This window comes from Oncorhynchus gorbuscha, linkage group LG04 (genome assembly GCF_021184085.1).
Source record: "Oncorhynchus gorbuscha isolate QuinsamMale2020 ecotype Even-year linkage group LG04, OgorEven_v1.0, whole genome shotgun sequence".
In the NCBI taxonomy this organism is placed as follows: domain Eukaryota; kingdom Metazoa; phylum Chordata; class Actinopteri; order Salmoniformes; family Salmonidae; genus Oncorhynchus; species Oncorhynchus gorbuscha.
Window position 1 is genome coordinate 40,746,080 of NC_060176.1, and position 17,271 is coordinate 40,763,350.

The following is a 17,271-nucleotide window of genomic DNA, read 5'->3' on the forward strand; positions in this document are numbered from 1 at the left end:
CTTGCTTCGGGACAGAGACGTTTGGATTGCAGCTAGCTACCTGCGATAATCCAGGAGAAAAGGTCCAGAGCTTGCGGTAGGAATCCGGGGATATGGAGAGAAAATAAGTCTGCTATGCTCTGGTGCAGTGGTTAGCTGACTACTAGCTAGTAGCTAGTTAGCTGGCTAGCTTCTGTTGGGGGATTCCAGTTTGAAAGTAAAGAAAAATACTTTAGAAAATAGCAGATCCATACCACATTGGGTGAGGCGGGTTGCAGGAGAGTATATTGAAGTTGAGGTTTAGGAAAAATATAAAAAAGATATGCGAAAAACGAAGATATATACACGGGACACGACAAGATGACAAGAAGAGGACAAAGACGTCTGACTGCTACGCCATCTTGGATAACTTCCGACCTCAACTGTATACACAGGTGAGGGCACTCGGAGTGTGGTGTCAGGAACACAACCTCTCAGTCAATGTTAACAAAACAAAGGAGATGGTCGTGGACTTCAGGAAACAGCAGAGGGAGCTTGTCTTTGGCATCCCAATATGAATAGCGTAGCTGGCAATACACTCTTAACCCCTGCAACCAGCGAGTACATATAATATCCTCCATTCAGGCTGTAAAGGCATCTGTTTCCTCCTAAACTAGTTGAATGTTGTGCCACCTGAAAAGAAAACTGGAAAAATATGCATTTTACTTAATAAAACACAATTTCGATTACCATGCACCCAAAGAACAGTGGCTTCCATCATTCTTAAATGGAATAAGTTTGGAAGAACCAAGACTCTTCCTAGAGCCGGCCGCCAGGCCAAACTGAGCTATCGGGGAGAAGAGCCTTGGTCAGGGAGGTGACCAAGAACCCGATAGTCACTCTGACAGAGCTCCAGAGTTCCTCTGTGGAGATGGGAGAACCTTCCAAAAGGATAACCCATCTCTGCAGCACTCGCGAGACAGAAGCCACTCCTCAGTAAAAGGCACATGACAGCCCACTTGGAGTTTGCCAAAAAAGCACCTAAAGGACTCTCAGACCATGAGAAACAAGATTCTATGGTCTGATGAAACCAAGATTGAACTCTTTGGCCTGAAAGCCAAGCATAACGTCTGGAGGAAACCTGGCACCATCCCTACGGTGAAACATGGTGGTGGCAGCATCATGTTATGGGGATGTTTTTCAGCGGCAGGAACTCAGACTGGGGAGAAGGTTCACCTTCCAACAGGACAATGACCTGAAGCACACAGCCAAGACAACGCAGGAGGGAAACGAGGCGGTGTTCTGGTCAGACTCCGAAAAAGGGCACATCGCGCACCACTTCCCAGCATTCTTCTTGCCAATGTCCAGTCTCTCGACAACAAGTTTGATGAAATCCGAGCAAGGGTGGCATTCCAGAGGGACATCAGAGACTGCAATGTTCTCTGCTTTACGGAAACATGGCTTACTGGGAAGACGCTATCCAGGGCGGTGCAGCCAACGGGTTTCTCCACGCATCGCGCCGACAGAAACATACATCTCTCTGGTAAGAAGAGTGGCGGGGGCGTATGCCTCATGACTAACGGGACATGGTGTGATGAAGGAAACATACAGGAACTCAAATCCTTCTGTTCACCTGATTTAGAATTCCTCACAATCAAATGTAGACCGCATTATCTTCCAAGAGAATTCTCTTCGATTATAATCACAGCCGTATATATCCCCCCCCAAGCAGACACATCGATGGCTCTGAATGAACTTTATTTAACTCTTTGCAAACTGGAAACCATTCATCCGGAGACTGCATTCATTGTAGCTGGGGACTTTAACAAAGCTAATCTGAAAACAAGACTCCCTAAATTTTATCAGCATATCGATTGCGCAACCAGGGGTGGTAAAACCTTGGATCATTGTTACTCTAACTTCCGCAACGCATATAAGGCCCTGCCCCGCCCCCCTTTCGGAAAAGCTGACCAAGACTCCATTTTGCTGATCCCTGCCTACAGGCAGAAATTAAAACAAGAGGCTCCCACGCTGAGGTCTGTCCAACGCTGGTCAGACCAAGCTGACTCTACACTCCAAGACTGCTTCCATCACGTGGACTGGGACATGTTTCGTATTGCGTCAGATGGAAATATTGACGAATACGCTGATTCGGTGTGCGAGTTCATTAGAACGTGCGTCGAAGATGTCGTTCCCATAGCAACGATAAAAACATTCCCTAACCAGAAACCGTGGATTGATGGCAGCATTCACGTGAAACTGAAAGCGCGAACCACTGCTTTTAATCAGGGCAAGGTGTCTGGCAACATGACTGAATACAAACAGTGCAGCTATTCCCTCCGCAAGGCTTTTAAACAAGCTAAGCGTCAGTACAGAGACAAAGTGGAATCTCAATTCAATGGCTCAGACACAAGAGGCATGTGGCAGGGTCTACAGTCAATCACGGACTACAAGATGAAATCCAGCCCAGTCACGGACCAGGATGTCTTGCTCCCAGGCAGACTAAATAACTTTTTTGCCCGCTTTGAGGACAATACAGTGCCACTGACACGGCCTGCAACGAAACATGCGGTCTCTCCTTCACTGCAGCCGAGGTGAGTAAGACATTTAAACGTGTTAACCCTCGCAAGGCTGCAGGCCCAGACGGCATCCCCAGCCGCGCCCTCAGAGCATGCGCAGACCAGCTGGCCGGTGTGTTTACGGACATATTCAATCAATCCCTATACCAGTCTGCTGTTCCCACATGCTTCAAGAGGGCCACCATTGTTCCTGTTCCCAAGAAAGCTAAGGTAACTGAGCTAAACGACTACCGCCCCGTAGCACTCACTTCCGTCATCATGAAGTGCTTTGAGAGACTAGTCAAGGACCATATCACCTCCACCCTACCTGACACCCTAGACCCACTCCAATTTGCTTACCGCCCAAATAGGTCCACAGACGATGCAATCTCAACCACACTGCACACTGCCCTAACCCACCTGGACAAGAGGAATACCTATGTGAGAATGCTGTTCATCGACTACAGCTCGGCATTCAACACCATAGTACCCTCCAAGCTCGTCATCAAGCACGAGACCCTGGGTCTCGACCCCGCCCTGTGCAACTGGGTACTGGACTTCCTGACGGGCCGCCCCCAGGTGGTGAGGGTAGGCAACAACATCTCCTCCCCGCTGATCCTCAACACGGGGGGCCCCACAAGGGTGCGTTCTGAGCCATCTCCTGTACTCCCTGTTCACCTACGACTGCGTGGCCACGCACGCCTCCAACTCAATCATCAAGTTTGCGGACGACACAACAGTGGTAGGCTTGATTACCAACAACGACGAGACGGCCTACAGGGAGGAGGTGAGGGCCCTCGGAGTGTTGTGTTAGGAAAATAACCTCACACTCAACGTCAACAAAACTAAGGAGATGATTGTGGACTTCAGGAAACAGCAGAGGGAACACCCCCCCTATCCACATCGATGGAACAGTAGTGGAGAGGGTAGCTAGTTTTAAGTTCCTCGGCATACACATCACAGACAAACTGAATTGGTCCACTCACACTGACAGCGTCGTGAAGAAGGCGCAGCAGCGCCTATTCAACCTCAGGAGGCTGAAGAAATTCGGCTTGTCACCAAAAGCACTCACAAACTTCTACAGATGCACAATCGAGAGCATCCTGGCGGGCTGTATCACCGCCTGGTACGGCAACTGCTCCGCCCTCAACCGTAAGGCTCTCCAGAGGGTAGTGAGGACTGCACAACGCATCACCGGGGGCAAACTACCTGCCCTCCAGGACACCTACACCACCCGTTGTTACAGGAAGGCCATAAAGATCATCAAGGACATCAACCACCCGAACCACTGCCTGTTCACCCCGCTATCATCCAGAAGGCGAGGTCAGTACAGGTGCATCAAAGCTGGGACCGAGAGACTGAAAAACAGCTTCTATCTCAAGGCCATCAGACTGTTAAACAGCCACCACTAACATTGAGTGGCTGCTGCCAACACACTGTCATTGACACTGACCCAACTCCAGCCATTTTAATAATGGGAATTGATGGGTAATGATGTAAATATATCACTAGCCACTTTAAACAATGCTACCTTATATAATGTTACTTACCCTACATTATTCATCTCATATGCATATGTATATACTGTACTCTACATCATCGACTGCATCCTTATGTAACACATGTATCACTAGCCACTTTAACTATGCCACTTTGTTTACTTTGTCTACACACTCATCTCATATGTATATACTGTACTCGATACCATCTACTGTATGCTGCTCTGTACCATCACTCATTCATATATCCTTATGTACATGTTCCTTATCCCCTTACACTGTGTATAAGACAGTAGTTTTGGAATTGTTAGTTAGATTACTTGTTGGTTATCACTGCATTGTCGGAACTAGAAGCACAAGCATTTCGCTACACTCGCATTTAACATCTGCTAACCATGTGTATGTGACAAATACAATTTGATTTGATTTGAGTGGTTTCGGGGAAAATCTCTGTGTGGCCCAGCCAGAGCCTGGTCTTGAACTCAATCAAACATCTCTGGAGACCTAAAAATAGCTGTGCAGCGACGCTCCCCATCCAACCTGACAGAGCTTGAGAGAATCTGCAGAGAAGAATGGGAGAAACTCCCCAAATACAGGTTGCCAAGCTTGTAGCATCATACCCAAGAAGACTTGAGGCTGTAACCGCTGCCAAAGGAGCTTCAACAAAGTACTGAGTAAAGGGTCTGAATAGTTATTTAAATGTAATCCGTTATTTATTTATTTTTGCTAAAATGTCTAAAAATCTGTTTTTGCTTTGTCATTATGGGGTATTTTGTGTAGATTTATGAGGGGAAAAACAATTGAAAACATTAGAATAAGGCAGTAATGTAACAAAATGTGGAAAAAGTCAAGGGGTCTGAATACTTTCCGAATGCACCACATATAGTCTGATATACCACAAATTTCAGCCAATCAACATTCAGGGCTAGAACCAGTTATATAATTGTAAATAAACCAATTTTGCGTATCTGATTAATTATAAATCCGACAGTTGAGTTTGAGTGATGAAAGTTGAACACAGGGTGTGAACTCGTTATAAATGGCCCATTTGCGAGATTGACTTGTCATTTCAATAGGCATAGGCTACAGACTAAAATCGGCGTTCATGATTGCATTTAAACTTTGCCTTAGTTTGCCTAGATAAAGGCAGGTAGCCTATTTTTGTTGTTGTTGAGAAATGTCATGGCGACCGCGGTCCAATCCGCAAACAAAATATTTTGACGACATAGTTTCCAATGTATCCCAGTGGGTTAAACCACTGGGCAGATTGAGGCAACACATACAGTAGACTGTTAATACAAGACGTCAGAAATAACTACGCCCTCTAGGGGTCTCGGAGCTAATTTAATCATGATTTTAGGATAATTTGTAGCGTATTTTATAGCTGAAACTCATCAGTTTGGTTTATAGTACAACATCGAATAAAACCCCACATTTAATGTAAGTATTTCACAGCTGGTAAAACTATCGTGGAGAGAAAATCTCTCCATCTTTCAGCTAAAAATAATTCCGTGTGTGCTATAATTTGTTTACAATCTCTTGACACGCCCTTTAAGGCAGTGAATCGGCCCCATATGTCGAAGGACTACCTCTGTCGAAACCACACTTTCGACATGCCTAAAGAAATGTCTGACTGGCATAGTTCAACGAGTAGTGACTCACATTTAGGGTGTCTCCCTCCTGCTCAAGGCGAGCTCAACTTTTATTTTCTTCCCCTCCACCCTTTCACCACCGCTTGCATTCTTCCAATCATTCACCACGCTGTGTGCACGCGAGTTGAAAATAGTTCCTGTTAATTTGTTTAGTATATTTGTGCGTTCTATTTGCCTTTGAAACGAACGGCATTGTTGTCGCTGGATTAAGTTTTATTTGTTGTTATGGGGGACTTGATTTCGAGCCACCTGGATGAGGGCAAGCGGGAGATCATTAAAGGTGAGAGCGTTGGGATTTTGTCAACATTTGCTTTTACCACAGTAATACATGTTTTGTGTGTACATACATACATACTACAGATCATAAATGCGTGAATAAGAACTAGAGAACTGAACAGTATAGCCGTCATAGTCAATGTTACCAGCAGCATTTTAGTGATCTGAATGGAAACACTGTCGTTCTCTATCATGAATATAGCAGGTAAAGTAAACTACTAGGCGTGTATCTAATATATGGAATAGTTCGATTCCAGTTCCCAAGTTTTAGTGTTACCATAGCTCTCGAAAACCGCTCTCCATTGGTAGGGTTTTCAGCTTACATTCGCCCAAGGTTTGCTCCATGTGAACAACAATTCTGATGCTGTCTTTTAACGTTCAGAAGCGTCAATCAGCGCTTTTCAATCTGGTTTTCAAAACATATTCTTATCTTTTAATATAAAAAAGTTAAACATACTCTAGCAGTTTTGAGCAGATCTGATCCACAAGTTGTGTGCCCCCAGTCAGCATGGTCTCAGACTTGACGTAACATAGTAAATGTAATTCCAGGATACGTTTAAATTAGTATATTTTAGGTTTGGCATGGGTACAAAAGACAAAGATTACTTAAGGCAAAAGCGAAAGGTGGGTCGGTGGACATACAATTGAAGTCGGAAGTTTACATACACTTAGGTTGGAGTCTAACTCATTTTTCAACCACTCCCCAAATTTCTTGTTTAGGTTTGGCAAGTCGGTTAGGACATCTACTTTGTGCACGACACAAGTAATTTTTCCAACAATTGTTTACAGACAGATTATTTAATTTATAGTTCACTGTATCACAGTTCCATTGGGTCAGAAGTTTACATACACTAAGTTGACTGCCATTAAACAGCTTGGAAAATTCCAGAAAATGATGTCATGGCTTTAGAAGCTTCCGAGTCAATTGGAGGTGTGCCTGTGGATGTATTTCAAGGCCTACCTTCAAACTCTGTTTGTCTTTGCTTGACATCATGAGAAACTCAAAAGAAACTCCCCAAGAACTCAGAAAACAAATTGTAGATTTCCACAGGTCTGGTTCATCCTTGGGAGCAATTTCCAAACGCCTGAAGGTACCATGTTCATCTGTACAAGAAATAGTACGCAAGTATAAACACCATGGGAACATGCAGCCATCATACCGCTCAGGAATGAGACGCATTCTGTCTCCTAGAGATGAACGTACTTTGTTGCGAAAAGTACAAATCAATCCCAGAACAACAGCAAAGGACCCTGTGAAGATGCTGGAAGAAACAGGTACAAAAGTATCTATATCCACAGTAAAATGAGTCCTATATCGACATAACCTGAAAGGCTGCTCATCAAGGAAGAAGCCACTGCTCCAAAACTGCCATTTAAAAAAGCCAGACTACGTTTTGCAACTGCACATGGGGACAAAGATCGTACTTTTTGGAGAAATGCCCTCTGGTCTGATTAAACAAAAATAGGACTGTTTATCCATAATGACCATCGTTATGTTTGGAGGAAAAAGGGGAGGCTTGCAAGCCAATGAACACCATCCCAACCGTGAAGCACTGGGGTGGCAGCATGGGACTGGTGCACTTCACAAAATAGATGGCATCATGAAGGAGGAAAATTATGTGGATATATTAAAGCAACATTTCAAGACATCAGTCAGAAAGTTAAAGCTTGATCGCAAATGGGTCTTCCAAATGGACAATGACCCTAACACGGAACCCAAACCGGCTGCGTGCGTGCGCAAATCTATTCCCCCCCCCCCCCCCACACACCAAACGCGATCACGACTCACAGGTTAAAATATCAAAACAAACTCTGAACCAATTACATTCATTTGGAGACGGGTCGAAAAGCATTAAACATGTATGGCAATTTAGCTAGTTAGCTTGCACTTGTTAGCTAATGTTAATTTGCCCTATTTAGCTAGCTTGCTGTTGCTAGTGTAACAGTTTAACTTTAAACCGTCCCATCGCCCATACCCGGGCGCGAACCAGGGACCCTCTGCACACATCAACAACAGTCACCCACAAAGCATCGTTACCCATCGCTCCACAAAAGCCACGGCCCTTGCAGAGCAAGGGGAACCACTACTTCAAGGTCTCAGAGCAAGTGACATCACCGATTGAAACGCCATTTAGCGAGCACCGCTAACTAAGCTAGCCATTTCACATCCGTTACACTAGCTAATCTGTCCTGGGATATAAACATTGAGTTGTTATTTTACCTGAAATGCACAAGGACCTCTACTCTGAAAAATTAATCCACACATAAAATGGCCAACTGAATCGTTTCTAGTCATCTCTCTTCCTTCCAGGCCTTTTCATCGTTGAACTTCTACATCTAAACCTTCATAGTATTACCACGACTACAGGCAAAACAGTTTGTCTTCCGTCCTTCAACAGTTCGTCTTTCAATATAACCAATGAGGAGATGGGAGAGGCAGGACTTGCAGCGTGATCTGCGTCAGAAATAGGAATGACTTCTATTTGCTGTTGGCATTGCAGACACTCTTTGGCGCGCGCAATAATTGAATAACATGGATTTCTACATTTTTTTTGCGACGCTCGCGCACGTGAGGTGTCCGGTCTAGTCAGCATGTCAGCATTCTTCCAAAGTTGTGGCAAAATGGCTTAAGGACAACAAAGTCAAGGTATTGGAGTGGCCATCACAAAGCCCAAACCTCGATCCTGTAGAAAACGTGTGGGCAGAGCTGAAAGTGTGTGCGAGCCAGGAGGCCTACAAACCTGACGCTATTACGCCAGCTCTGTTAGGAGGAATGGGCCAAAATTCACCCAACTTATTGTAGGAAGCTTGTGGAAGGCTACCCAAAACGTTTGACTCAAGTTAAACAATTTAAAGGCAATGCTACCAAATACTAATTGAGTGTATATAAACTTCTGACCGACTGGGAATGTGATGAAAGAAATTAAATCTGAATGAAATCATTCATAAATAATTGAATTTACCATAGGTGGGCATTAATATGTAGTTGAACCACCCCCCCCTGAATGGACTTGCTTCCATTCAGCCACAAGCATTAGTGGGGTCGGGCACTGATGTAGGGCGATTAGGCCTGGCTTGCAGTTGGCGTTCCAATTCATCCAGAAGCGATGGGGTTGAAGTTAGGACTCTGTGCGGGCCAGTCAAGTTGTTCCACACCAATCTCGACAAACCATTTCTGTATGGGGGTATTGTCATGCTGAAACAGGAAAGGTGGAAGCACAGAATTGTTTAGAATGAGTTAACTAGAACTAAGGGGCCTAGGCCAAACCATGGAAAACAGCCTTAGATATTTATTCCTCCTCCACCAAACTTCACAGTTGGCACTAATCATTCGGGGCAGATAGCATTTTTCCTGGCATCCGCCAAATGCAGATTCATCTGTCAGACTGCCAAATGGTGAAGTGTGTCCACTGCTCCAGAGTCCAATGGTGGCAAGCTTTACACCACTCCAGCCGACGCTTGTCATTGTGCATGGTAATTTTAGGCTTGTGTATGGCTGCTCGGCCATGTAAACCTAATTCATGAAGCTCCCGACAAACAGTTATTCTGCTGACGTTGCTTCCAGAGGCAGTTTGGGACTCTGTAGTGAGTGTTGCAACTGAGGACAGACAATCTTTACTCGCTTCAGCACACGACGGTCCTGTTCGCTTGTGTGGCCTACCGCTCCGCAGCTGAGCCGTTGTTGCTCCTATGCGTTTTCACTTGACAATAACAGCACTTACAGTTGACCTGGGGCAGCAATAACAGGCTAGAAATTTGACGAACTGACTTGCTGGAAATGTGGCATTCTATGACGGTGCCACGTTGAAAGTCTCTGAGCTCTTCAGTAAGGCGTTGCACCTTCACCACACTATGTGGGTGGACCATTTCATATTGTCAGTGATGTGTACGCTGAGGAACTTGAAGCTTTTCACCTTCTCCACTGCTGCCCTGTCGATGGGGGTGTGCTGTCTCCTGAAGTCCACGATCAGCTCCTTACTTTACTTTTGTTGACGTTGAGGGAGAGGTTATTTTCCAGGCTCCACTCTGCCAGGTCCCTCACCTCCTCCCTGTCGGCCGTTAGCGTCTATGAATGGGTTAGTGTCACTACAGACGCTAGTCGGATTAATCAGGCTGTAATACACAATGAATTGGTATATACAGCCTGTAACTTTTGAATGCAAAATCGTGTAAATGTTCCTTAAATGCTAGAATGTTGAATAAAAAGTTATATAAAAATGTGTGGCTAGTTCTCAATATTCCCACGAGTATATTATTTTCATTGTCATGGAATGCTTGTTTGAATAGCTATTGACAAGAGAACCGAATATCCAAAATAAAACTTTACCTTGTTGCCAGACCATATACCTTCCGGCTCTCTAAAAATGTGGTGAACAATATTTTCCCGTGGATATTTTGGCTCAAATTCTGAGCAGCTGAAGGACAAAATGCACAGAGAAATGTTAAGTTCAAATGTAACCTTTTTTCAGCATGCTGTCTTTTATGGAACATAAATATGTTTTTGCACATGTTTCAGGCTCTATATACCAATTCATTGTGTATTACAGACTGATTAATCAGACAACACAGAGACATGGTTTAAAGTGTGTGTGTGTGTGTGGGGGGGGGGTAGTATTGTTAATTTTCTATGTAAATCCCCTTTACTTGAGTTGATAGCAATGTAAAGCCCACGTGGCTGTGGCAATGGTGACCATAAGGACTGAGTTTTATCTCACTGTATAATCATACTCTTGTGCAGCAGTCTGTATAATCCCAGTAGCTTCAAGGGTCTGCCTGTAGGAACTTGTCCACAGGCAGCTGAGAGGATGTACCTTCATCAGAGAGGAATAACACATGATTTCTGAGTAGAAAAGTCTTGGGCAGGCTGTCAGTTGTTTCGGGCCATCTACAGTACCAGTCAAAAGTTTGGACACACCTACTCATTTCAGGGTTTTAATTTATATTTAATATTTTCTATATTGTAGAATAATAGTGAAGACATCAAAACTATGAAATAACACATGGAATCATGTAGTAACCAAAAAAGTGTTTAACAAATCAAAATATATTTGAGATTTTTCAAAGTAGTTGCTCTTTGCCTTGATGACGGCTTTGCACACGCTTGACATTCTCTCAACCAGCTTCACCTGGAATGGTGTCTCAACAGTCTTGGAGTTCCCACATGTGCTGAGCACTTGTTGGCTGCTTTTCCTTCACTCTGCGGTCCAATTCCTCCCAAACCATCTCAAATTGGATTGAGGTCAGGTGATTGTGCAGGCCAAGTCATCCGAACGGATGTTAGTATTCGAATACTTGAGTATTAATTTTGTTGAGGGGGGGGGGTGTATTTGGCCATATTTTAACACTGAAGCCTTTTTCTAAATTAAAATATCCATGTGACGTTACATACAAGTGTATACCATGACATTTCTAATTATTCATTTGAAAAGCTTGTCGTTTTATTTGTCGTTTTTATGATGTGCGTGGTGCTCCCCCAAAAAAGACACGTGGCTGACCAGTAGCCTTGACCTATGTAGCTTTGCCAAGTTAATTGGCCAACATAAACTACAACGAGACTCAATGTGTAGCAAGTGGAGTGCAAGTTTACTAATGCAATACAAGATGGAATTAAAAGTAAGCGACATGAGGAGTAGGCTACAACGAGCAACCAACAGGTAGGCTGCTGTTTTTTCTGAACCGGGCTGGGGAGAAAGCGTAGCAGGTGGCCTCCGTTAACCTAGCTAGCTTCTCTTGGCTACTCCAGTCAACAGGCACTGTTATATGGGATGATAAATAACATTGTGGCTTTCTACAAGTCTTAGCTGTAGCTGAGTTGCCTTGGCATCTCTCTCTCCCTCGTTCTGCTCGCTACAACACAACGCCCCGTACCTTCTGCAGCGGAAGCAATAGAGCGCCAGCTTCTCCCTCACTCAGCAGGGCTTAGGTAAAAATAGGTATTTAGTTTATTTAATATCCGGATATCCAACGAAAATCCATGATACTATTCGAATAGTGAAATTATTTCAAACTCCCATCCCTAATAGCTAGACAGTCAGGGAGAATCTTTGATTATTTTTTTTATGATGCATTCAGGAGTTTAATTTTGTTGTCATGACATAAGGCCACCATTGATTTTGTTATAAAATTTGAGGCACTCCGATAGCATAAACTGCGGTAAAATGTGTAGAATTGCTGGAAATCTTCTTTAAAACTGCAAAATGTTACCTCCACCACATGGAAAAAGGCGTAGAAATGTGCTTTAAAACAGCTTTCGGGCTCCCGACTGGCACAGCGGTCTAAGGCCCTGGATCTCAGTGCTAGAGGCGTCATTACAGACACCCTGGTTTGAATCCAGGCTGTATCACAACCAGCCGTGATTGGGAGTACCATAGGGCGGCCCACAAATGGCACAGCGCCGTCAGGGTTTGGCCAGTGTGGGCCGTAATTGTAGATACAAATGTATTCTTAACGGATTTGCCTAGTTAGAGGTAAAAAATGTATTATGATAATAATACATTTTGTCACTGTGGCCAACAGGAGGGCTTCAAGAAATACAGTACCATTGGCCATGCCACTGTCACGCCCACCACCTAAGCCCCATTTTGATCCAGAAAAGAACCCTGGGTAAGGGTGTGTTAGGCAACAGGAGAGAATGAAGGCTCCCTCCCAACATTGACATGTAGTATCAACACCTACCTAGCCGTAGCTCACCAATGCTTATAGTCTTCATTGAGGTATCCTGACTCCTAATCAACTACCGATTTTTCTTTTGAATGGCCATGTGGCTTTATAAACCCTGGCTGCACACAATACATCAATATGAAGAATGTCGAGCTATCTTATGAAAAACCAAACATTTTTGTAGATAACAAGTGAAGTCTTTCTCTATTCCAAGTAATCCTGTGCCATTAGCAGGGAAACATCTTAGAGAGTGATCCTCTTGATGATAAAGGGAGCAACATTCTCTTTTGGAGTCATACTTTTAATGCGTTGGCCAGCCAATCCAGAGACACATATCAGATGTGGAATTACAGGAATGCATGAAAAAAAGCATGTGTGCTTGTGGCTGGAAAACTAGAATATTTGGGGCCTTGGGCTGCAGTCAGTCTCTTGCGAGTCTCGGACAGAGAGCGGAGCGCCACACAGTCTCTAAAGTACTTGCTGTCAAGGTATTCTTTCAGTCTGCTCTGAGGAAATGTCTGTTCGTTATTATGTGCTGAGACGCACATACACACACATAGGTGCCCGCCTGTTTGCGCACACAAACCACATATTTACCTTAACAGCATGCCAGACAGAGGGACAGAACTCCTACTGAAAATCAGTCACTATATTCTGGATGTAGCCAAGGTGACTGTTCCCTTAGTTTGGATAGTTAATAATTGAATCATCAGATAGCATTGTGTCATGACTCATTTCCCTGTTTTACTGGCTGCTTGGTGCGTTCTTCACATGTATATTCTGGCCCAGCTCTATTGAGAGAGAGTTAGAGTTGCCTTGATGCTGATAGGATCTACAGTCAGGGAATCCCTCCACACGTGGCCCTATTCCAAGACTGAACATCATAACTGTATTCCAGTAACCCTTGAACGAGGTCATCATCTTGAGACTAGTAGGATAGGGTTGCAGCAAGAGCTCTGGCGGTCATGACATTTTGTCAGACTGTTATTGTCTTCAAAATGACTGCTGGTCTCACCGTAATTGACCGTTAATTAACATAAACATGTTTAGAATCTCCAGGCCTCCATGCTTACAAGCCACTGATGTGTACCTTTGCAACATTTATATTTAAAAGAATAATAAATTAATTTTAATATACACCATCACAATAAATCCATTTATTTTAGGCAGGTCTAAAGAAAGAACCGAAACATACAGTAGGCCTACTCATATTATCTGGCTATGCGCCATGTAAGGTAGTTAATTTAGCGGACAAGATTTGCTTAAGTCCCATGCCATTATTTTATGATTTTATAGTAAGAATAATATTATTGAACTTAGCTGCATGAAATAGAAAGGATATTGTTCCCATTCATATGCTCAGTCGCTATGGAAGTGGCTATGTCGAGCGTAAAAGTGATCATTTGAAACAGCTCCTATACGCTAGATTTAAAGTTATTGGCTAATTTAGTTGTGAATGATACAAACCTTTTTTAGAATGTCTTCGAAATCAAACTATATATGGGCTGCGTGATGTGATGAGGTTATTGACTATTTGAAAAAGTCGCAAAAAAAGCTTGCTCTCTGTTCCTTCCCTCAGACTGAACACGCTGTTCTCTGAAGGGATCATATTTTTCACCCATTAGACTATTCTCAATTTAATCTGGTCTTTACTGATATGTAAAATTTGTTTAGATTTAGAATGGCACATTATCAAATGGGCAGGGGGAAAAAATACATGTTACCCGTAAGCACTTGAATAGTGAATGGAAGCAGTTTGTTTTCAAATCATGCCAGGTAGCCAACTCTGGTTTTCATAGTGGAACAGCAGAAAAAGAAATATAGTTGCAGCTGGGATCCTCTTCATTTTAGTGGCAACCATCAAAACTCTACTATCACAAAGGAATGCAATATAGAAATGTCTGGGCTTATAAGAATACTTATTTCACTTCATTCATCAACCACTGTTTGAGGAGCATGCAGCCTCTCTCTGCATGAAAGGTGACATTCTGCCCAAGTTCTGTATGCCATGGGCTCTCCAAACGTGATTCCTGCTGCTACCCAGTGGTTAATTCGGGAAACTAAGTGAAATCTGTTCGTGAACACTGACAGTAACTTTTTTTGCAACAAAAAATATTAAACTGTTTACAGCCCATATCTCTGCGCACTTGAGAAATAAATTAAGGCGAGAGAGGGGATAGAAACGCTCGGTGGTGAGATATTCTGTAGCTAAAAGGTCATGTTTCAGCCTATTAATTATGAAAATATTTTTTTAAATATCTTACTAGGCTATTCAAAATCGAATACAAATGTACTATAATTAACTCTGTAAGCCGCCCTGCTCAATCAATGAAACAGCATCGCCTAGGCATATAAACTCAGCAAAAAAAGAAATGTCCTCTCAATGTGTAAATATTTGTATTAACATAACAAGATTCAACAACTGAGACATAAACTGAATAAGTTCCACAGACATGTGACTCACATAAATGGAATAATGTGTCCCTGAACAAAGGGGGGGGGTCAAAATCAAAAGTGTCCACCAGCTGCATTAAGTACTGCAGTGCATCTCCTCCTCATGGACTGCACCAGATTTGCCTGTTCTTGCTGTGAGATGCTACCCCACTCTTACACCAAGGCACCTGCAAGTTCCCAGACATTTCTGGGGGGAATGGCCCTAGCCTTCACCCTCTGATCCAACAGGTCCCAGAAGTGCTCAATGTGATTGAGATCCGGGCTCTTCGCTGGCCATGGCAGAGCACTGACAGTCCTGGCTTGCAGGAAATCATGCACAGAATGAGCTGTATGGCGTGTTGCATTGTCATGCTGGAGGGTCATGTCAGGATGAGCCTGCAGGAAGGGTACCACATGAAGGAGGAGGATGTCTTTCATGTAATGCTCAGTGTCGAGATTACCTGCAATGACGACAAGCTGGACAGCTGATCCAGACCATGATGGACCCTCCACCTCCAAATCGATCCCGCTCCAAAGTACAGGCCTCTGTGTAACGCTCATTCCTTCGACGATAAACGTGAATTCGACCATCACCCCTGGTGAGACAAAACCGTGGCTCGTCAGTGAAGAGCACTCTTTGAAAGACAGGGTCCTAAAAAAGGGATGTTTTCTTTTTTTTTGCTGAGTTTATGATCTTTCCCAGAATCATGGATTGAAAGTTTGGAGCGTAGCATAAGGTAACCGGTCCATCCAGTATGTATAATAATATGGTCAACACTCAAAAACGATTTACTAGAATTTGTTTAATTTTGGAGTGTAGGCTAGACAATATATATATATATTTTTTTTACCAAAGACACCTTAAATCTTTCAAATATATATATATATATATTTTCTGCCATGAGTAAAATGCAGTAGGCTGTTATGTATTGTTTAACCACACAATTGTGATGTTTGTTGTGTTACAGCCTGAATTTTAAATGCATTAAATTTAGATTTTGTGTCACTGGCCTAACACTGGCAATAATGTCAAAGTGGAATTGATTTTCAACATTTTTACATTTTTATTTTTTATTTTTTAAATGAACAGCTGAAATATCTTGAGTCAATAAGTATTCGACCCCTTTATGGCAACCCTAAATGAGTTCAGGAGTAAAAATGTGCTAAACAAGTCTCATAGTAAATTGCATGGATTACCTTGATTTTTGAATGACTACCATCTGTACCCTACACTTACACACTGAACAGAAATATGAATGCAAAACATGTAAGGTGTTAGTCACTTGTTTCATGAGCTGAAATAAAAGATGCAAGAAATTTTACGTACTCACAAAAAGCACATTTCTCATGTTTTGGTCACAAATTTGTTTACATCCCTGTTAGCGAACATTTCTCCTTCGCCAAGATGATCCATCCACCCGACTGCAGGAATGTCCACCAGACCTGTTGTCAGATAATTGAATGTTCATTTACCTACCATAAGCCGCCTCCAACGTCGTTTTAGAGAATTTGGCAGCAAGTCCAACCGGCCTCACAACCACAGACTACATGTAACCACGCCAGCCCAGGACCTCCACGTCTGACTTCCACACCTGCAGGATCGTTTCCACAACCAAAGAATATCTGCACAAACTGTCAGATGCTCATCTTCGATGGCCACTAGAACGCTGGAGAAATGTGATCTTCATAGTTGAATCCCGGTTTCAACTGTACTGGGCAGATGTTAGACAGTGTATAGGGTAGGGCGTTGTGTGGTCGAGCACTTTGCTGATGTCAACATTGTGAACAGAGTGCCCCATGGTGGCGGTGAGGTTATGGAATGGGCAGGCATTATCTACTGACCTCGAACACAATTGCACTTTACAATGGCAATTTAAATGCACAGAGAGATCCTGAGGCCCATTGTCGCAAGGATCTGTACACAATTCCCGGAAGCTGAAAATGTCCCAGTTCTATCACGGCCTGCATACTAACCAGACATGTCACCAATTGAGCATGTTTTTGATGCTCTGGATCGATGGGTACGATAGCATGTTTCAGTTCCCGCCAATATCCAGCAATTTCGCACAGCCATTGAAGAGGAGTGGGACAACATTCCACAGGCCACAATCAACAGGCTGATCAACTCCTATGCGAAGGAGATGTCGTGCTGCATGAGGCAAATGGTGGTCACACCAGATACTGACTGGCTTTCTGTCCGCACCCCTACCTTTTTGTGAACAACAAATGCATATC

General features: G+C 43.4%; 1 protein-coding gene across 1 annotated transcript in view; it reads left to right on the forward strand.

The window, feature by feature from the left end:
• The first annotated feature begins 5,601 nt into the window (after positions 1-5,601).
• Positions 5,602-17,271, forward strand: part of LOC124034066 (protein Niban 2-like) — a 56,227-nt gene continuing 44,557 nt past the window's right edge. The window contains exon 1 of the mRNA XM_046346782.1: positions 5,602-5,947. Within this exon, the coding sequence (XP_046202738.1) occupies positions 5,893-5,947 (55 nt within the window). The 5' untranslated portion in view covers positions 5,602-5,892. The remainder of the gene's footprint in view (positions 5,948-17,271) is intronic.